We start from the raw sequence: 22497 nt of genomic DNA, 5'->3' as shown, positions 1-22497 counted from the left end.
TTTTGCACTTGACTACTATTTTTTTATTACTATGGTCTGTCCCTCAAAGGTCAAAAAAGACCTTTGGGGACCTTTATATATATTTTTTCTTTCTTTTACACCATGTTTTTCCCCTGTAACTGGGGCTGCATAGCAGGGAAATCAGCCCTCTCATAGTGACGATTGTCACGAATAAGACTGTGCTGGGTCTAGTAAGACCCAGCAGCAGTCTGTCAGTAACGGCACCCGGCGATCATGTGACCAGTCACATGATCACCGGGAGGAATAGAGACAGCGCCGCTGCTGCTGTCTCTATTCATATACACAGCGTTCATTGAGCGCTGTGAGATCGGAGAAGACAGAAGCAGCTTCTATCCTCTCCTCAGGATCCCCGGCAGTCACTGACAGCCGGAGACCCGACATTCAGCTGCCCGATCGCGCGGGCAGCAAGTTAAAACCCGAGCCGTAAAAAGTCTATGGCTCGGGTTTTAAGGACCCTGAGCGCGGGCCGTAAAAATACAGCCAACGGTCGGGAACCAGTTAACACTTATGAGTTACAACTAGGGATACACTATGAGAAACATGATATGGTTAATTACTATTAATATGAGGCACATTCAAAATTCATCACACCTCGCGCCTCACATCAGAAAAAGGAAGAACTTTTTTTGTATGTATCAAAGTAATATCCACATGAATGCCAGGACCCAGGGTTTCACAGCACTGTCTCCACAGGCTTGTCCCATGGTGCATTCTGGTGCCATCTCCTCCCCAGGTAAGAAATGCACACACAGCCAGCCATGATGTAATAGAAACTATAATTCATCAGACCAGAGCACCTTCTTCCATGGTCCAGTTTTTATGCTCACATGCTAATTGTAGGCACATTATTATTAATGTAAGGCACATGGAGTTTCAGAATTCATAACGCCATATGCCTCACATCAAAAAATGAAAGGACCTTTTATTTTTTTATTGTTGGCAAAGTAACCCAATACCACACAACTTATTGGTATCAAAGTCCAAATTCTGGTATAGTGACACTAGTGCGTTGACAGGCTCTGGTCACTAGTGGAGGGGGGTTGTTATGACCACGCAGTGTGTTGCAGCTTGAGTTTGGGGCATTGTAGCTGCAGAACGGTCAGAGTGCCTGTGCTGACCCCTGTCCGCTGCAGAAAGTGCCTACAATTTTGCAGCGAAAACGTGCCCGTAAATACGGGTGGTCACACGTATTCGACCCGTATTGCACCAGTATTAACGGACCCGTGCCCGTAAATACGGGTCCGGTGTCACCCGTATTACACCCATATTTACGGGCACATTTTCTCTGCAAAATTACACTGCACTAAATCGGCAGCCCTTCTCTCTATCAGTGCAGGATAGAGAGAAGGGGCAGCCCTTTCCGTAATAAAAGTAAAAGAAATTCATACTTACCCGGCCGTTGTCTTGGTGACGCGTCCCTCTCTTGACATCCAGTCCGACCTCCCTGGATAATGCGGCAGTCCATGTGACCGCTGCAGCCAGTGATTGGCCTGTGATTGGCTGCAGCGGTCACATGGGCTGTAACGTCATCCCAGGAGGCCGGACTGGAGGAAGAAGCAGTGAGTTCTGGGTAAGTATGAACGTCTTTTTTTTTTTTTAGCTTTATCTATATTGTGATCGGTAGTCACTGTCCCTGGTGCTGAAAGAGTTACTGCCGATCGTTTAACTCTTTCAGCACCCTGGACAGTGACTATACACTGGCATCGCCTAGCAACACTCCCGTAATTACGGGTGCACACACGTAGTCACCCGTAATTACGGGAGCCCCATAGACTTCTATGGGCCTGCCGTTACGGACTGAAATAGGACATGTTCTATATTTTTCAACGGCACGGGCACCTTCCCGTAAGCATACGGGGAGGTACCCGTGGCCAATAGAAGTCCATGGGCCCGTAAAAACGTGCCGTAATTACGGGCGTTTTTACGGTCGTGTGCATGGGGCCTTAGTGTTTGTTGCTGCTGTGTAAATGAATGGAGAGAAGTGCATGACGCTGATTGGTCAGCGTCATACACTCCCCTGTACAACACCCACTTGGTCTAAAGTAAAAACACACCCACTTGGGCATTAAGAAACTAATTAACATCAAACTAAAAATCACTCCTGACGTGGTAAAAATAGATAGTTTTTCTAAATAAAAAGCACTGCTGTCATCTACATTATAGCGCCGATCTCCTTAAGTAGGAAATAGGGCACTTATAATGTGGTGACAGAGCCTCTTTAAAGAGGCTCTGTTACCAGATTTTGCAACCCCTATCTCCTATTGCAGCAGATCGGCGCTGCAATGGAGTTAAGAGTAACGTTTTGTTTTTTTTAACGAGCATTTTTGGCCAAGTTATGGCCATTTTTATATTTATGCAAATGAGGCTTTCGAAAGTACAACTGGGCGTGTTTACAGTAAAAGTCCAAGTGGGCGTGTATTGTGTGCGTACATCGGGGCGTGTTTACTTCTTTTACTAGCTGGGCGTTCTGACGAGAAGTATCATCCACTTCTCTTCACAACGCCCAGCTTCTGGCAGTGCAGACACAGCGTGTTCTCGAGAGATCACGCTGTGTCGTCACTCACTTCCTGCCCCAGGTCCTGCATCGTGTCGGACGAGCGAGGACACATCGGCACCAGGGGCTACAGTTGATTCTGCAGCAGCATCGGCGTTTGCAGGTAAGTCGATGTAGCTACTTACCTGCAAACGCTGATGCTGCTGCAGAATCAACTGTAGCCTCTGGTGCCGACACGATGCAGGACCTGGGGCAGGAAGTGAGTGACGTCACAGCGTGATCTCTCGAGAACACGCTGTGTCTCTGCACTGCCAGAAGCTGGGCGTTAACGAACAGAAGTGGATGATGCTGATTCGTCAGCATCATACACTCCCATTCCTAACGCCCAGCTAGTAAAAGAAGTAGAAACGCCCAGATGTACATACACAATACACGCCCAGTTGGACTTTTACTTTAAACACGCCCAGTTGGACTTTTGCAAGCCTCATTTGCATAAATACAAAAATGGTCATAACTTGGCCAAAAATGCTCGTTTAAAAAAAATAAAAACGTTACTGTAATCTACATTGCAGCGCCGATCTGCTGCAATAGGAGATAGGGGTTGCAAAATCTGGTGACAGAGCCTCTTTTAGGTGATAACAGTTGAAATGAGAGGTTTCTTGGTTCTGTTGTTAGATCGGGGCTGCGGCTGTGTAATACAGCCATTGCCCCACTCCTGATTGCACAGGCACACGTTTTTCACGTTCGTCTGAATGAGCCCTAAGGGCATGTGCACACACTAACTAAAAAACGTCTGAAAATACGGAGCTGCTTTCAGAAGTTTTTTAAGCAACTCGCGTTTTTCACGGCCATTTTTGCAGCGGTTTTTCTATAGTCAATGAAAAATAGCTCAATAAGTGACATGTACTCTTTTTTGCGAGCGTTTTTTTACAAGGCAGTTTTTCAAAACGGGCACATAAAAAAAACGCCCCGTAGTAACAGAACGCCGTTTTTCCCATTGAAATCAATGGGCAGATGTTTGGAGGCGTTCTGCTTCCAATAATAAGGCGTGTGAACATCCCCTAACAAGTAGAGATTGTCCAAAGAGGAGAACCGCTATGACATCTGTGTTGTGGCTCCAGTTTATAATGGAAGCTCCAATGTTATGACATACACCAGCGGTGAGGACCCAGTTAAGGCTCTGTTCACAAACTGCATCAGAAGCTACGCTAGGAGCCTCCGTCGCAGATTCCAACGATTTTCACAGGCAAAATAGCGTATTCTGTCCAGGAAAACAATCGACACCGTGCCGAATGCCTGACGGAACCCATTAAAGTCAATGCGTTCCATAACCAGTCGTTGGGATCCGTCATGCGCCGGAACCGGCCGCTCCAGTTTTTTGTCGTTCTGCACCTATGACAGAGCCGAACAAGGAAATCCCTAATGCAGATGTGAACACAGCTTTACTTATAATGGAATACGGCAGATTCCGCCTGGGTGTCCGTTTTTGTTCAGGAAAACTAGAGCTGCACTTTCCCCGGTATATATGAAGGGAGCTCCTAAGGGCTTGTCCACATGGAACGGATTTGCTGCAGAAAACTTCCACAACATTTGCGCATCAACTAATAGACAAACCACTGCGAAAAATCCATAATACTACATGCATTTTCTTACTGGGGAAAATCGTGCCGATTTTTGCAGCAAATTACACCGTACATCAGAAAAACGCAGCAAATCAGTCCACGTTCCGCAGCGATAATGGACATTTACGCATCTCAGGTGAATTTGTAGACTGAATTTTCCCGCAGCGTGGATGATATTCGTTACATCACACTCACTTGGCTGATACTGTATTCCACGGCGTATTTTCCATCTGCGATTACGGACAGTAAATACGTGGCAATTCCGTTACTTGTGCACAAGTCCTAACAGAGAATCCGATACACAGAACCGAACACATTCAAGGGAACAAGAGCCTCCCTCAGGGGCTTTACCCAATGCCCAGAAGTCATTTTTGATAAACAAGCATGTTGGGAGTTGTAGTTCCACAGCAGCCCGAGTGCCGGAGATAGAACAGCGGTCTAGACCTGCGGCCCTCCAGCTACTGTGGGAATACAAGTTCACAACGAAACGTAATCAAACGCACACAACCCCCAACTAGGGAGCCTGCACAAGAAGCTCCTATCAGTCTATTCCTCCCCCGGAGCTCAGGTACCGGGGACTCGACGACAGCTCTCCACATATACACGACTCCCATGCCAAGCTCTTCCTTATATCACATCTCCACAGCTACCTGGCTGCTGACACACTCACCTAGCGCAGCCTTCGAGGGGTGCTCAGTCCTTCGGCCTCCTCCACTCTACGTTATCAGACGTTCCTCTCAACTAGCAATCCGCCATGTTGGAAATCAGTTTTCGCAAGCTGACGCGTTACGGAAACACGCCGGTTACCCCGGCAACCAAAGAAGCGCCGTACAGGGAAGAGACGGCGGGAAAACTCAGCGCTCTGTCATGTGATCTGTGTCAAGAAAATTTAGCCCAGCAGTGTAGCGCCACCTGGACGTAGGGAGTGTTCAACGCATGGAGCCGTTCTCAAGGTTTAGGGAAGTGCTAGATGTCTAGTAACACGGGCTTCAGGGCTGTAAAATAAGTATGTTAATAAACATAAAAAAGAACACACCTAGTTGTTGACTGGATAAAGTTTGTTAGGTATACACAACAATGGTAATATACATACATTTGGTTTCTCTATAACAGTAAGGCCCTGTTCACACTGAGTTTTTTTACAGGCAGAAAAATCTGCCTCAAAATTCCGACAAGTTCCGACCTGCCTGCACTCTCTTTGCCGCGCTTTTTGCGGATACAAAGCGCTGCGAAAACTGCTTTCTCTGCCTCCCATTGATGTCAATGGGGGGCCAGAGACGGAAACGTCTCAAGAAACAGCATGTCACTTCTTTTTCCTGTGAGCGTTTTTTTACACTCGCTGGAAAAAAAAAGGCGTTTTCGTTCGTTTTTTTGGCGCTATTACTGCATCAAAAACAGCGCCAAAAAACTTTGTGTGAACATACCCTTATAGTATCCACCTTTCATAACCAGCCAGATACAACGCAGCAGCAGCCTAGCATTACCAGGGTGGGAAGGGCCACTGTTTTTGGGCTTTCCCAGCCTAGTAATACCAGCCTGCAGCTGCCCCAGTGACCGACCATTAATACAGATGGTTGGGTACTGGATTGTACCCGGCTCTTCCCATCTCCCCTGGTGGTGGTGTGTATGGGGTAATAATGGGAGTTAGTGCTAGCCTTTTCACTGGCTAACACTAAGCCCTGCCTTAGCAATGGATGCTGTCAATCAGCCAGCGGCCATTACTAAGGTAGAAGAAATAAAGTTTAAAAAAAATACAGACATAGAAAAAATATTTTATTGAAATAAAAAAAAAGCACAACTCTCATTATCCATTTTATTGAGAATAAAAAAACTGCCCTCATCGAAGTAGTCCTCAAATCCGAAGTAGTCCCACAACCGAACCTGTAAAAAAACACAGACACAAAAAAATAAATTAATAACACATAAAAAGCAAAACAATTATTATACTTACCTTTCCTGGGTCCAGCGCTGGAGCCGCAATGTCAGCGAGCTATGCTGTTTCCATAACTTTGGGCATTATAGGGGGCATCAGCACTAAGGGTATGTTCACACGGCTTATTTACGGACTTAATTCGGGCGTTTTCGCCTCGATTTACGTCCGAAAATGCGGCTCGATAGCGTCGGCAAACATCTGCCCATTCATTTGAATGGGTCTTACGATGTTCTGTTCCGACAGTCATTTTTTTTACGCCCCGCTGTCAAAAGGCAGGGCGTAAATAGACGCCCGCGTCAAAGAAGTGCCTGTCACTTCTTCAGACGTTAAATGGAGCAGTTTTCCATTGACTCCATGGAAAAACAGCTCCATTTACGTCCATAATTGACGCAGCGAAAAAGCGCCTCAACATGCCATTACGGCTGAAATTACGGAGCTGTTTTCGGACGCTGCCGTGTGAACATACCCTCAAGGTGCCTAGGGAAGCATTAACTCTGAATACGGCCATGCCTGTATCTAAGCCTGTCTGCTGGGACATTTATCTAAGCCTACCATGTGTGATACTGTCTGCTGCGCCCTGTGTGTAAAACCACAGTTGCCAACATTTGAAAAACATTTCCAGGGACACTTAGGCTGGATTCACACGAGCATGTTCGGTCCGTAAAGGACGGAACTTATTTTGGCCGCAAGTCCCGGACCGAACACACTGCAGGGAGCCGGGCTCCTAGCATCATAGTTATGTACGACGCTAGGAGTCCCTGCCTCGCTGCGGGACAACTGTCCCGTACTGTAATCATGTTTTCAGTACGGGACAGTAGTTCCACGGAGAGGCAGGGACTCCTAGCGTCGTACAAAACTATGATGCTAGGAGCCCGGCTCCCTGCAGTGTGTTCGGTCCGGGACTTGCGGCCAAAATACGTTCCGACCTTTACGGACCGAACATGCTCGTGTGAATCCAGCCTTAGGGTGTGGCGTCTTTGGTGGGTGTGTCTTATTGTACTAGTTTGGCTGACAACTAGTATGGTGGGCGGTATGTCTCTGATTATCTGGTTGTTTACAGGCAGGTAATCTCTCCATTTATCACTAGGGCTAGGCGATATGTGCTGACCACTACTGGTAGCGTAAAAAACAGTGTATATAGAGTCCCACTCAGTGCCCCTTGTAGATATTGCCCCACAATGCTCCCTGTAGATATTGGCACACACTGCTCCCTGTAGATGATGCCACAGTACCCTCTGTAGATAGTGCCATGCAGCCCCCTGTACATGCCACACAGACCCCTGTAGATGATGCCCCAACTCCCCGTAGATGATGCCACACACACACACCACCTGTAGATGATGCCGCACACACTCCCTCTAGATGATACCACACAGCCCCCTTGTAGATCATGCCATACAGCCCCCCTGTAGATGATGCCACACAGACCCCCTGCAGATAATGTCGCAGACACCCTGTAGATGATGCCACACACAGCCCCCTTGTAGATAGTGCCACACACCTCCCTGTAGATAGTGCCACATCCTCCCTCTGTAGATAGTGCCACATACTCACCCTGTAGATAGCCCCCACACTCCCCTTCCCTGTAGATAGAGCCGCTTTGGCTCCCTCTATTAGCGGAATCCCTGGCCAAGTGTTGGTAATGCTTTGGCCGGGGATTCCGCTGCAGGAGGTGCAACTGACATCACGGCCCTTATGTGGACAGTGAAGTCATGGGTTCACGCTATGAGTGGAATCCCCAGCCAGGCATCGGCAACGCTTTGGCCGGGGATTCCGGCGCTCCAGGAGGAGCCTCAACTTCATTGTCCATATATGGACAGTGACGTAGTCAGTGGCTCTCTCTATGTGCGGAATCCCAGGCCAGGTGTCGGCAATGCTCTGCCGGTGATTCCGCTGCAGCAGGTGCCCCTGACGACCCTACCCTTATATGGACAGTGAAAACATGGGCTACCCCTGGAGCGCCAGAATCCCTAGGCAAAGCGTTGCTGACACCCTGTCATGCCCATGCTCACTCATCTCCTGACGGCCGCAGCCGTGGATCTGCGAGCGCTGGTCCCAGCCTCCTCCTCAGGAGACGCCAGCGCTCACTTCCGTTTACCTCGGCCGGGTCCTGTAGGGTGCGCGCGCACGCTCGTGCCCGCTCTTAAAGGGCCAGCGCGCGCACCTGAGTTAAAGTCAAAATTAGCCCATGAGCACCCTGGACTATAAGAGGGGCCCAGTCCCTTCCTGCCTTGCCTGAGCGTCATTGTCTTACCTTAAGGGCGGATTTACACTAACGGACCTATGCTAGTCTATGGGGCAGTTCAGACTGTCAGTGATTTTTGCGCAGCGTGAGTCCGCTGCGTAAAACTCATGACAGGTCCTATATTTCTGCGTTTTTCGCGCATCAAGCACCCATTGAAGTCAATGGGTGCGTGAAAATCACGCATGCCACACGGAGGTACCTCCGTGGGACGTGCGTGATTCGCGCAATAGCAGGCAAACTATGATTGCAAACAGAAAAGGACCACGTACTTTTCTGTTTACAAACATCCAAACAGAGTCTCATAATGATGGCGGCTGGGCGAAAAGCACGCAGCCGTGTACCATATGATCATGACACACGGAGCTGTTAAGTGCCTTTTGTGCGCGCAAAACGCCGCATTTTTTGCGTGCGCAAAACGCACACGCTCGTGTAAATCCGCCCTAAGTTTGTCTAAGTAAAGGGTCTCCTAGTGTTTCCAAGTTCCGAGTGTTTCCCATTCCTGCTTCCTGTAACCTGTATCCCGTGCTATCCTGGTCAAGTGCCGTGTTGAGCTGAAGTCATGCTGTGCTGTGTTCCACGTCTGGCGCCTGCCTGCTGCCTAGTCCCAGCCGAGCCTGTCTTGCTACTTTCTGAGCTACAACAGGTACACTATACGAACTATATACTGTGACCTGTGTCCTGTTGGCCAGCTGCCATACCATCAAGGCGATACGGCCCAGTGGGTCCACGTACCCAACGTGACACGCCCTTGCCGGGCATTCAGCTAATAGAGGGAGCCCTGACTTCTCTGTCCATATGAGGGCAGTGACGTCAGTGGTACCTCCTGCAGCGGAATCCCCGGCAGGGCATTGGCAACACTTTGGCCGGGGATTTCGCTCCAGGAGGAGTGAATGGCGGAGCAGGAAGCGGATAGTTTCCTGAGGACGCAGATAAAATTGAATGTAGCAGTTCCCGGGACAAGTCCCGGGACAGTAATTTGTCGGGACCGTCTCTGTAAATTCGGGACAGGCTCGGCAAATTCGGGACAGTTGGCAGGCCGTCAGCCATGAAGAGAATTTGGGGGGAAATTTTTCATCGGGCCCATGAGCCTTTAGCTACGCCCCGGGATTCAGCAATGGAGCTGTGCAACATTTCAAATGTATCAATGAGAAGGGCTACTTCCTGGAACACAGGAGGTTCTGGGTTTAAATCTTGAAAGCATGACTGCATTAAGTGTGGGTATAGCACCCAGCCTGGGTAGCCCTGTGTAAAAAAAAAAATAGGTAAGGTTTTCTTATATGCAGTAACTGGAATACTTTAGTGTACCCTAAAGATATGTTCACACGACCTAAAATCGGAAGTAGAACGCCTACAAACATCTGCCCATTGATTTCAATGGGAAATACGGTGTATTGTTCCCACGGGGCGTTTTTTTGTTACGCCTCTTTTTCAAAAAACAGCGCGTAAAAAGACGCCCGGTAAAAAGAAGTGGATGTCACTTCTTGAGCCGTTTTGGAGCCGTTTTTCATTGACTCAATAGAAAAACAGCTCCAAAAACGGCCGTAAAAACCGCCACAAATAACGCTAGTTGCTTAAAAAACAGCTGAAAATCAGGGGCTGTTTTCCCTTGAAAACAGCTCCGCATTTTCAGCCGTTTTTTGTTAAGCGTGTGAACATACCTTAAGATATCCAATTTTAAGCCAAACTGAATTAATAGTATTAAACTGTTAGCACTTTACTTAGACTCAACAGTCCAGAATAAATCTGCTGTCTAATGTTACAGTCATGTACAAGATATGAGGATTCTGGCTACACTGGGGTGCAGAGTCAAAAGGATCTCCCATGTCTGCCAGGAGATTTTGCTGGGGAAGATCCCGGGAATAGTCATGCATTGATGGTCTCAGTGCTAATTCAGAAGCAGCGTAGTGAGGAACTGAGTCAAGTGTCAGAGCCAGAAGAAGAACAACATGTACCAGGCAGACAATTCGAAGTACAAGGCATGAGCATGGTCAAGATCAGACACTGTACTCAATAGCACTGCACAGGAACAAGGACAAGGAAAGGAATGTACCTAAAACACCAGGGACTGCATAGCAGAACGATTTGTCTTTAAATAGGCCGCCAGGCCTGATACATACCTCCCAACTGTCAAGTATCATAAAGAGGGACAACCGATGCGACCCGGTTCAGCCAACACCGTATCATGCTCCCTTAGTGCCTCCCACACAGTATAATACCAAATATCTCCCCCCCCCCACAGTATAATGCCCCCTTAGCTGCCACCATACAGTATACTGCCCCCTAGATGCACCCACACAGTATAATGCCCACACAGATGCCCCCATACAGTATAATGCCCACACAGAGGCCCCCATGCAGTATAATGCCCACACAGATGCCCCCACACAATATAATGCCCACACAGATGCTCCCATACAGCATAATGCCCACACAGAAGCCCCCATGCAGTATAATACCCACACAGATGCCTCCACACAGTATAATGCCCACACAGATGCCCGCATGCAGGATAATGCCCAAACTAATTCCCCCACACAGCATAATGTCCCCATAGTTGCCTCCATACAGTATAATGTCCTCATAGCTGCCATTATACAGTATAATGCCCTTAGCTACCCCCATGCAGTATAATGCCCTCACAGCTGCTCCATACAGTATAATGCCCCCACAGCTGCCCCATACAGTTTAATGCCCCTAAAGCTTCCCCTATACATTATAATGTCCTCATAGCTGCCCACTTAAGGTATAATGCACCCTTAGCTGTCACCATACTGTATAATGCCCCCTTAGCTGCCCCATACAGTATAAGCTGCCTTAGCTGCCCCCCTACAGCATAATGCCCCCTTAGCTTCCCTTAGTGCCAGTGCCCACATATGAAGTGCCAGTGCCCACTTAGGTAGTGCCGCAGTGCCCATGTAGATAGCGCCACAGTGTCCTCTGTAGATAGTGCCCCTATATAGTGCCACAGTGCCCATGTAGATAGCGCCATTGGGTCTCCCTCTAGGACCAGAATCTCCAGCCAGAGCATCGGCTACTCTGTGGCCAGGGATTCCGCTCCAGGAGAGGAATCCCAGGCCAAACACTCTGGCAGGGGATTCTATTCCATGAGTAGCCCCTGAGGACGCAGATACGGTTGACACTGGGACATACCACTGGCCTCCTGGGACAACGGGATACCGCCCGGAGACCGGGACTGTCCCGCTGAATCCGGGACGGTTGGGAGGTATGCTGATGTAATCTTTGAGCGGCGGTTCTCATAGCAATCGGTCACCGCTGAACACCCAGAGCAGGAGAACTGTGAGCGGAATCAGCAGGGCCGTGGGGAGAAGAGCGGCAATGAAAGAGTCATCAGATTGCCTAGAAACCAGATGCAGAGTGCTGCAGTTGCTGAGCAGAACATGGCGCTGGAATCGGGAAAGGTGATTAACAGCTAATATGATATCTAAACATTCGTATCAATAAGATCAGAGGCGTAACTTGAAGCTCGTGGGCCCCAATGCAATATGTGTAACAGGGCCCTCATCTGCCACATGCCATTTAAAATAGTAGTGTCTTCTTATGTGTAAGGCCTCATGCACACGAACGTAGCCATGTGCATGGCCGTGATTTTCGGGTCGGCCAGCTGCGGACTGTCAGCCGCGAGCCGCCCGCAAACCGCGGGACATGCACATGGCCGCGGCCATTATTTTCAATGAGCCCGGACCGCAGAAGACGGCCGTAATAAGACAGGTTCGTTCTTTCTGCGGTGCGGGCTCCCGGGCCATGCACGGACCGTAAAAACTACGGTCATGTGCATGGCCCCCTAGAAATGAATGGGGCCGCAATTCTGTGGATTTTCGGGGGAATTGCGGCCGCAAAAGCACGTTCGTGTGCATGGGGCCTAAGGGTATATGCACACACAAAATAAAAAAACGTCTCAAACTACGGAGCTGTTTTCAAGTGAAAACAGCTCCTGATTTTCAGACGTTTTTTAATCAAACTCGTGATTTTTGCTGCGTTTTTAACGGCCGTTTGTGGAGTTGTTTTTCTATAGAGTCTATGAAAAACGGCTCCAAAAATGGCTCAAGAAGTGACATGCACTTCTTTTTTGCAACCGTTTTTTGAAAAAACAGATCGCTGTTTCTCCCATTGAAATCAATGGGCAGATGTTTGGAGGCGTTCTGCTTCTGATTTTTTGCCTGTTTTTCGGGCGTTTACGGCCCGAAAAACGGCCGAAAATAGGCCATGTGAGCATACCCTAAGGCCTTAGTTACACGAACGTGTGCGTTTTGTGCGCGCAAAAAATGCTGCGTTATTTGAGCGTTGCAGTTCCGTGTGTCATCAGTGTTTGGTGCGTGGCTGCGTGATTGACTTACATAGGTCCGTGCGACACGTTCGTGTAAATAAGGCCTAACAGTCAAACTAGTGATTTTGCTGACTCCTAATCTTGAATTTATTAAAAAGGCTATTTTTAATAAATTCAAGATTAGCAATCAGCAAAATCACTAGTATGACTGTTAGGGCTATGTTCACACTGAGTTTTTTGCAGGAGGAAAATTCCTCCTGCAAAATCTGCTCCAGGCGTTTTTTGTACAGACAAAACGTGTCAAAACACTCGTCGAAGCTTTTTTTCCGTCTCCCACTGATTTTAAATGGCGTTTTGGAGGCGGAAACCGCCTCAAGACAGGTCATGTCGCTTCTATTTACCGCAAGGCGGTTTTTCCGCTCGCTGTAAAAAAATGCCTCCGCATTGAAATCAATGACAGGCATTTTCGGCCGTTTTTTGACGAGTATTGCGGAGCAGTTTTCGCGCCGACGGGCCGTTTTTTTCCGCGGCCGTTTTGAAAAATTAAAAGTCAAAAGTAAAAATCAAGAGTGGCTTAAAAAACTTCTGAAAATCAGAAGCTGTTTTCCCTTGAAAACAGCTCCGTATTTTCAGACAGTTTTGAGTTTGCGTGTGAACATACCCTTAGGGTACGAACACACACAGCATGTTCAGGGCGGAGACTCTGCATCAAGCTGCGCTGCGTATCCGCACTGAACACCGCGGGGAATGCCGTCCAAAATAAATTGCACCACAGCGTGGTGTAAATTTACGCTGCGCAAAGCAGTGCCGATTTATTTATTTAAAAAAACAAAAACCTGCATAATTACCCCCTCCCTCTTCTCTGCGTGTAGTCCGGCCTCCTGGGATGATGTTGCAGGCCATGTGACTGCTGCAGCCTGTGATTGGCTGCAGCGGTCACATGGGATGAAATGTCATCCCAGGAGGCCGGACTGGAAAAGAAGCATGGACTCTGGGTAAGTATAACTTTTTTTTTTTTCTTACCTGCGATTTTTGTGGCTTAATTTAAGCACCCCATTGAATTAAATGGGGAAAACCCGCAACAGAAGAGCTGCGAGGAAACCGCACCGCAGGTCAATTTATGTGCTTTTTTCTACTTTTTTCCCGCTTTATGAGGATGAGATTTGTTGAAATGTCACCCACACTTCTGGTACTGCAATACGCTGCAGATTTGCGGAACATCCTTTGTTTTTCCGGTACGAATCCTCTAAGGCTGGGTTCACACACCCTATTTGCGGACGTAATTCGGGCGTTTTAACCTCGAATTACGCCCGAAAATACGGCTCAAATGCGCCAGCAAACATCTGCCCATTCATTTGAATGGGCTTTACGATGTTCTGAGCCGACGGTCATTTTTTTTACGCGCCACTGTCAAGAGATGGCGCATAAAAAAGATGCCCGCGTCAAAGAAGTGCCTGTCACTTCTTGGAACGTAATTGGAGCCGTTTTCCATTGACTCCATGGAAAAGCAGCTCCAATTACGTCCGTAATGGACGCTGCGAAAAACCCCTGCACATGCCATTACGTCTGAAATTCCGGAGCTTTTTTCTCCTGAAAACAGCTCCGTAATTTCAGGCGTATCGGACGACTACGTATGAACATACCCCAATACTTCTTATAAGGACCGCTACCTGGAACACAGAAAATTCTTACTCACTTTTTTAGGACACATGGACTCAATTCACATTATGATCGTGTTTTACAACACCAGGAGGCCTCAATTCTCAGTAGTGTTTCAATAATCTTGGATCCTGTTATTTTATCTGTCTTGGCTGCATGAGGCACATATTGCATAACAGGATGCCTGAGTGCTTCAACTATCCAATATATCTCCATAATATAGTGGAGAGGCAGATCACTTGGTGAATCTGTTACAGTTATTTTTTTTCTCAGGAAAGAGCTAAGATCAAGGATGTATTTATCCTAACGCCACACTGGATACATAACTATATCAGCACATCTTACAAGACAGCGTAACATGTCAGTATGTTAATATCATTTACATGATCAATTTTATTCTATTTTTTCTCTTTGAGTATAATTTTTCAGTATCCTACAAACTTGCCTTGCCTCATGAAAATAGTGAAGGCAGATGAGGAGGTATAACAAAATTCATGGCATTTACACCCTTGATGATTTGGCCATTTTGATCTTTGCAAAAATAACATATTTCAATGATGGCATAGACTTTAAACCTCACTATTCAGACCATCAATTTTTTTTATTATCATTTGGTGTCTTTTTCCCATTGTTGTCAATGTGTTGTAGATTTTTGTCGCATGCACAGTTTATCCACTTGTATGTACTGTGTGCGCTAAGTTTCAGAAATTGCACCAAAAAATGGCGCACATCATGTGCCCCAATTTATTATGCATTTTGGACACTTTTTGCACCTGCTTTGACTGTTTTGAAGACGTGGCTAAGATGCACCAAATTTACTAGATGTCATATATACTCTTACACTTAGAAAAGCTAAAATAAATAAAAGGGAATAGGTTGTATATATTTTTTTATTAACTATTTACTTAGAACAGACATATTCATTTTTCCACATTAGTATTTTCAGTTTTTATTCGTATACGTAATGAAGGACAGTAACTTCTGAAGAGGGCTGAGCTGCAATACTAGACACAATCCATGGACAAGAGTAGTACTGTTTCTGGCCCTGGTGCCCATAAACATTATGTGAAAGTTGGCAAAGCTTGCCAATTTTTGTGGGAACGGCAACAGCAGTGTTCAGGGGAAAAAAAGACCACACATGTTGGATTTTAACATGCTCGATCCTTTGTTTTTCGCAGGAGACAAGCTGCCTAAGGTGTCTGGCAGTAGCCTATTCCAGTCTCCCCATTGAAAACATATGCAGGTTCGCCCGAGCTGAGCATGCATGTGTATGGAGGAGTCGGGAGGAATAATTGTTGGCCAAACTATTGTTAGTGTATGGGCATCTTAACCCTAATTTCCTCATACCCCTTTGAATAACACAAGATAGCCAAAATCTCATTTTAAAGCCTTGAGGTGAGAAGGGTTGCTGGCCAAGTCTCTTGTACTGAGAGACCCACTCATCAATGTAATAAAAGGAAATCTGTCTTTGGTATTTCAAACAGTATAAATGACTACATTTCTAAAAAAAAACAAACAGAAATCATACGCAAAATAACAGAAGGGTGACAGATCCTCTTTAAAGGGCTGCTGTCTTGAGAGAGTGGAGCTTTATGTATAAGATGGGCAAAAATAGTTGAAACAACCGGAGTGCAGAACAAGCATAGTACATCGTCCTGGACTCACAAATGCCACTTCCATTATCTTACTGACATGTTGGTTGTACTTCTGGGGGAGAGCCCTGTCCATCAGCAGTTGCCCCGTGAGACCTCACACTTTAAATACATCTATCTAGAATTTCACAGATTATGTTACGATTGTATATAATTACTTTAATGCTGAAACACCACATCTACTCACCACGTCACATATTCCTCATTAGGTTTTGTTAGATTTTTTTTAAGCTATTGGTTAGTTGTCGTCTATTTTGGAATGTACTGCTCACATTATGCTTTTATTGTATTCCCTGTAAATTTGGATAATCTGAAACATACTTGGCCCCTGACTCATAGCAGATCTGTGTTACAGTGTTGCTCAACTATACAGCACAGCGAACAGAACTTGGAAAAACAGACACAAGAAAAGAGTGTACAGAAAGAAACAACAGCAAAGTCAGGCAGTGCGGTAAGCTGATGTTCTCTTTTTACTCATAACACTGTTTTGTACATTTGTTATGGATGAATTGTAAATTGCCAACCAATCTTCTAGTCCACAAGTCAAGACATTGGCAATTATTGTGATCATTTTGGGATTTATCTGCATATAGTTTTGTGCTGGTTGTGTATTTATATCAGTCTAGAAATGTATATTTGAAATATAACAATTAAATATTGGTAAGGTATTCAGTACACAAAAATGTTTTATTTGTATATATCATGTAGTCTACAATATATAAATCAAAGTCTAATATTCCAACCTACAACTAATAAGAGAAACTGTATAATATCTGTCTGTAGGGATGTCAAACCTTTTTTAAAGACTTTTTTTCCTTGCATTTCCATAAATTAATGCCTTAAATGAGTTGTCCCACTGTGACAACCGGCTTTTAAAGGCTATGTATACCTTTGAGGGCATATTTAGATATATTTTTGTAATAATTAGATTAGTCAGTGTGTTTAGTCTAACTTTGTAATTAGTCTTTATTAAAAAATCGTTTTACTTTTGGAGATACAGCTGTTCTGTATTCTCTATAAAGAACAGCTGTATCACTCTATTTACACTGAATCTATCAGTCCCGTGGATATGACAGGCTCCGTTATGGCAGGTCCTGTGTGTCTGTGACACACAGGATCCACCTGTAATCGATCACATCTAAGTTCATTACTTAGATGTGATCAATTACAGGTGAAAAAAGTTAACCGATTTTTTAATGAAGACTGATTAAAAAGTCGCACTAAACACACTGACTAATCTATTTATTAAAAAAAAATTCCCCCAAAGGTGTCCATAGCCTTTAAAATAAGGACACACTGGCAATCAGCTGATCGCAATGGATGCGGCAGCTTAAGCTTCCTTCAATCAACGTTTAGTGCCAGGAAAGCTGTGGTGCAGCGGTTGCCACAGGAAAAATCTGGTATTACATGCAGGGCTGCCATCAGGGTAGTACTGCCGTCAGGGACCCAGACCAAATGAACAAAAAAAATAAGGGGCTCGTTGCCACTAACTGCTGTCATCCGCCTCTGCCCGCATGAAGCTCTATGCATTGGTGACCCATTGGGGGGGGGGGGGCAAACTGGGCAATTGGAAAGCAGATACAATTGATTACCATGGGAGAGCAGGAAACTATACGCTTCCTGCTCTGCCATTCACTCCTCCTGGAGCGAAAGCCCTGGCCAAAGCGTTGCCGACGCCCTGTTCGGGGAATCTGCAGAAGGAGGTGCCACTGACATCACTGCCCTTATATGGACAGTGAAATCAGGGCTCTCTCTATGAGCGAAATTCACGGCCAGGGCGTCCACAACGGTTTGGCCATGGATTCAGGTGCTCCAGGAGTAGCCCATAACTTCTCTGTCCATATAAGGGCAGTGATGTAAGGGGCCCCTCCTGTAGCGGAATAACAGGCCGAAGCATTGCCGACGCCTGGCCGGGGATTCCACTTATAGAGGGAGCCACTGACGAAGTCACTGTCCATATATGGACAATCAAGTCAGGGGCTTGTATGGCACTGTCTACAGGGGGGCTGTATGGCACTGTCTACAGGGGGACTGTATGGCACAATCTACCAGAGGGCATTATGTACAAGGGGGGTTGTGTGGCACCCAGGGGAGGGGGCCCATTCAAATGTTGGCTATGAGGCCCAGTATTTCCTAGTTACGCCCTTGGCTGTGTGGCACTATATACAAGGAGGGGGGGCTGTATGGCACTATACAAGGGGAGGGGGGCTGTGTGGCACTATACAAGGGAGGAGAGCTGTTTGGCACTATATACAAGGGGGAGCTGTGTGGCATTATATACAAGGGGGAGCTGTATGGCACCATATACAAGGGGGGCTGTGTGCCACTATATACAAGGAAGGGGGGCTGTGTGGCACTATATACAAGGCAGATGGCTGTGTGGCACTATATACAAGGGGGGCTGTGTGGCACTATATACAAGGAGGGGGCTGTGTGGCACTATATACAAGGAGGAGGCTGTGTGGCACTATATACAAGGAGGAGGCTGTGTGGCACTATATACAAGGAGGAGGCTGTGTGGCACTATCTACTAGGAGGGCTATGTGGTAATATCTACAGGGCGCTGTGTGTGTGGTGCTATCTACTGGGAAAGCTGTGGTGCTATATACAGGGGGCACAAAGTGGGCATTATTATGTGGGGACACAAAGGGGGCACTGTTACTGATGGGGCACTTTTATTGTGTCGAGAACTGTGGGATCATTATTACTATCTGTGGCACTTTGGATTATAAGTTTGTTTAACCCCTTTAGAACGCAGCCTGTTTTGGCCTTGTGGCACAGCCGATTTTTTCAAATCTGACATGTGTCAATTTATGTGGTAATAACTCCGGAATGCTTTTACCTATCCAAGCGATTCTGAGATTGTTTTCTCGTGACATATTGTACTTAATGATAGTGGAAAAATGTGGTCAATAAATTCAATATTTATTCGTGAAAAGCACCAAAATGTAGAGAAAATTTGCAAAAATTTGCATTTTTCTAAATTTAAATGTATCTGCTTGTAAAACCGATAGTAATACCACACAAAATAGTCACTAGTTACCATTTCCCATATGTGTACTTTATATTTGCATTGTTTTTTGAACATCCTTTTATTTTTCTAGGACGTTACAATGCTTAGAACTTTAGCAGCGATTTCTCAAATTTTCAAGAAAATTTCAAAAGGCTATTTTTACAGGGGCCAGTTCAGTTCTGAAGTGGTTTTGAGGGCCTTATATATTAGAATATCCCAATAAATTACTCCATTTTAAAAACTGCACCCCTCAAGGTATTCAAAACAGCATTCAGAAAGTATTTTAACCCTTTAGGCGTTTCACAGGAAATAAAGCAAAGTAGAGGGGAAATTTACAAATTTCTCCTTTTTTTGCCAAAATTCATTTGTAATAAAAAAAATTGTGTAACACAGAAGGTTTTACCAGAGAAATACAACTCAATATTTATTGCCCAGGTCCTGCAGTTTTTAAGAATATCCCACATGTGGTCCTAGTGTGCTAATGGGCTGAAACACAGGCCTCAGAAGCAAAGGAGCACCTAGTGCATTTTGGGGCCTGCTTATTTTTAGAATATATTTTAGGCACCATGTCGACTTTGAAGAGGTCTTGTGGGGCCAAAACAGTGGAAACTCCCCAAAAGTGACCCCATTTTGGAAACTAGACCCCTCAAGGAATTTATCTAGGGGTATAGTTAGAACTTTGACCCCACAGGTATTTAGCTATATTTATTGGAGTTAGTCTGTGAAAATGAAAATCTACTTTTTTTCTGAAATAACATAGAAATTTTTAATATTTACAAGGAATAAAGAAGAAAATTCACCCCAACATTTGTAAATCATCTTCTCCCGATTACGGAAATACCCCATATGTGGTAATAAACTGATGTTTGGACCCACGGCAGCGCTCAGAAGGGAGGGAGCGCCATTTGGATTTTGGAGCACAGATTTTGCTGGATTGATTTTCAGTGCCTTGTCGCGATTGCAACCCCCTGGAGGGAACAAAATAGTGGAAACCCCCCAAAAGTGACCCCATTTTGGAATTTTTCTAGGGGTTTAGTAAGCATTTATACCACACAGGTCTTTTGCAGAATTTAGTAGAATTAGGCCGTGAAAATGAATATAAACATTTTTGTCCACTAAAATGTTGAATTTTTTCATTTTCACAAGGGATAAAGGAGAAAAAGTCGCCCTAAATTTTTAACGCAATCTCTCCCGAGTACGACAATATCCCACATGTGGTAATAATTTATTTTTTTAATAGAAATTAATTAACCTTTGCAGGACTGATCCTTTTTTGCTTTTCCATTTTAGTTTTTCACTCCCCGCCTTCCAAACGCCATAACTTTTTTATTTTTCCATGAATTGAGCGGTGTGAGGGCTTATTTTTGGCAGGACGAGCTGTAGTTTTTATTGGTACCATTTTTTGGTAGATGCAAATTTTTTATCACTTTTTATTACTTTTATTTAGAGCTTTGGTGGCCAAAAACAGTGATTTTGGCGTTTTAAATTCTTTATTTCTTACGGCGTTCATAATGCGCTATAAATGACAATTTTACTTTATTCTGCTGGTCGGTACGATTACGGTGATACCATATGTATATAGTTTTTTTAATGTTTTGCAGCGTTTGCACAATAAAATCACTTCTTTATAAAATAATTTCTTTTTTGTGTCACCGTATTCTGAGAGCCGTAACTTTTTTATTTTTCAGTCAAAAAAGCGGTGTAAGGGCTTGTTTTTTGCAGGACGGGTTATTCAGTAACAGTATGGGGGCATTATTCAGTCACTATGTGGTTATGATGTGGCGGTATTATTCAGTAACAGTATGGGGGTATTCAGTATGTGGTTATGGTGTGGTTATTCAGTAACAGTATGGGAGTATTATTCACTATGTGGTTATGGTGTGGAGGTATTATTCAGTAACAGTATGGGGGTATTTTTCAGTCACTATGTGGTTATGGTGTGACGGTACTATTTGGACCTTATATTGTGTTATTATTGGTAATATTGTTCTTATAGTGAGTTGTGTTCAGTAACAGTATGCAGTTTGAGGTAATATAATCTGGTATAGTGGTAGGATTTAATAACTGTATATGTAAATAGATTTTAAAAAATTGTGTGAGAGGGGGGGGGGGCATATGCTTTGGGGCTTGCAACACTCCTGGACAAGCTACAAATCAGTGATGCAGTTCCCTCGACACCTCCTTCTGAATTGACTGCATTATTGATACAGGGCCCTACTTTTACCTTTGCTCAGGGCCACACTTTGTCTAAAACTGGCCCTGCATTGGTCCTTCGTAATAGGGCCATGGGCTCCCATGGTTTCATTTCACTTTGGAGGAAGAACGGGACCCCATTGCGAATTCCCATTCTTTCTACCAAAGTAAAAGCATCGGGGCCCGTACAAGGAAAAAACTGCCGCTGGTTGTATCATTGCCGATGCCCCAGACGGACCGCCTCTTCTTCTACTCTCCTCCTCCACATCGACCTAATGTGTCTGCACTGCGTAGTCGAGTGTGGGGAGGGGAGCAGGAAAAGGCAGAGTCCTAATTTATGAATCAGCTGCGGGAGTTCTGTGCTGCTGTCCGTTGCTAAATTTATGATAATGACCGGGGTCCCCGTAGTTTTAACTAATGGAAACTAGATGGGCCCCAGGAGTTAATAATCAAGCTGCCTAGCTGGCCTTTACAAACCTATGCTGCCCCCTTCACTATCCAGACAGCTACAACGCAGGAGAGGAAAAGACCATGGGAAGAGAAGAGTTTAGAGCAGGGGTCTCAAATTCAGCCGAGTAAGTGGGCCACATATGGAAAAAATGGGAAGTTGACGGGCCGCATTACTTTCAAATTTGATACAATACAAAATTATTGTTAATCAATTAGTTATTTGAACTACTATAACACTATATTACTATAATAATACTACATTACTATAATAATACCGCTAGGTTTAAAATTTGAGAGAATTCTCCACGTGCTTATTTCAACAATCCAGTTTGCCAGTTTAATTGTCGCTAAATGCAGTCAGGCGGCTCAGTTAGCAGCGTTTGGCAGACACACATGTCAATATTGGGCAGCCCCTTTTTAGATAGTGCCACAGTGCCCTCGGTGGATGCTGCCGCATTGCCCTCTGTGGATGCTGCCGCTGTACCCTCTGTGGATGCTGCCGCTGTGCCCTCTGTGGATGCTGTCGCTGTGCCCTCTGTGGATGCTGCCGCTGTGCCCTCTGTGGATGTTGCCGCCGTGCCCTCTGTGGATGCTGCCGCAGTGCCCACTGTGGATGCTACCGCAGTGCACTCTGTAGATGCTGCCACAGAGTCCTCTGTAGATAATGCCACAGTGCCCTCTGTAGATAATGCCACAGTGCCCTCTGTAGATAATCCAACACGCCCCTAGATAATGCCACAGTGCCCTCTGTAGATGCTGCCACAGTGCACTCTTTAGATGCTGCCACAGTGCCCTCTGTAGATGCTGCCACCGTGCCCTCTGTAGATGCTGTCACATTGTCCTCTGTAGATGCTGCCACAGTGTCCTCTGTAGATGCTGCCACAGTGTCCTCTGTAGATGCTGCCACAGTGTCCTCTGTAGATGCTGCCA

At 45.6% G+C, this 22497-nt stretch overlaps 2 protein-coding genes across 7 annotated transcripts in view; one reads left to right on the top strand and one right to left on the bottom strand.

Moving 5' to 3' along the window:
• Nucleotides 1-4978, bottom strand: part of PCM1 (pericentriolar material 1) — a 186187-nt gene extending 181209 nt beyond the window's left edge. For all 5 annotated transcript variants that reach the window (XM_075860140.1, XM_075860145.1, XM_075860142.1 and 2 more), the window contains exon 1: nt 4808-4978. The gene's annotated coding sequence lies outside the window, so the exon portion shown is untranslated. The remainder of the gene's footprint in view (nt 1-4807) is intronic.
• Nucleotides 1-22497, top strand: part of FGL1 (fibrinogen like 1) — a 79980-nt gene that overhangs the window by 7354 nt on the left and 50129 nt on the right. Inside the window, exons 1-2 of one of the 2 annotated variants that reach the window (XM_075860147.1) lie at nt 4821-5143; nt 16267-16362. Coding sequence is in view for 1 of the 2 variants with exons in the window: in XM_075860146.1 (XP_075716261.1) it covers nt 16267-16362 (96 nt within the window). In the remaining variant the exon portion in view is untranslated. Of the gene's footprint in view, nt 1-4820; nt 5144-16266; nt 16363-22497 lie in introns of those variants that run through there. The other variant, XM_075860146.1, reaches the window with a different exon arrangement.

The sequence above is a fragment of the Rhinoderma darwinii genome, chromosome 1 (genome assembly GCF_050947455.1).
Source record: "Rhinoderma darwinii isolate aRhiDar2 chromosome 1, aRhiDar2.hap1, whole genome shotgun sequence".
Taxonomy (NCBI): domain Eukaryota; kingdom Metazoa; phylum Chordata; class Amphibia; order Anura; family Rhinodermatidae; genus Rhinoderma; species Rhinoderma darwinii.
Note: the sequence above shows the minus strand (reverse complement) of the source record. Positions and strands in the feature narration are given on the sequence as shown.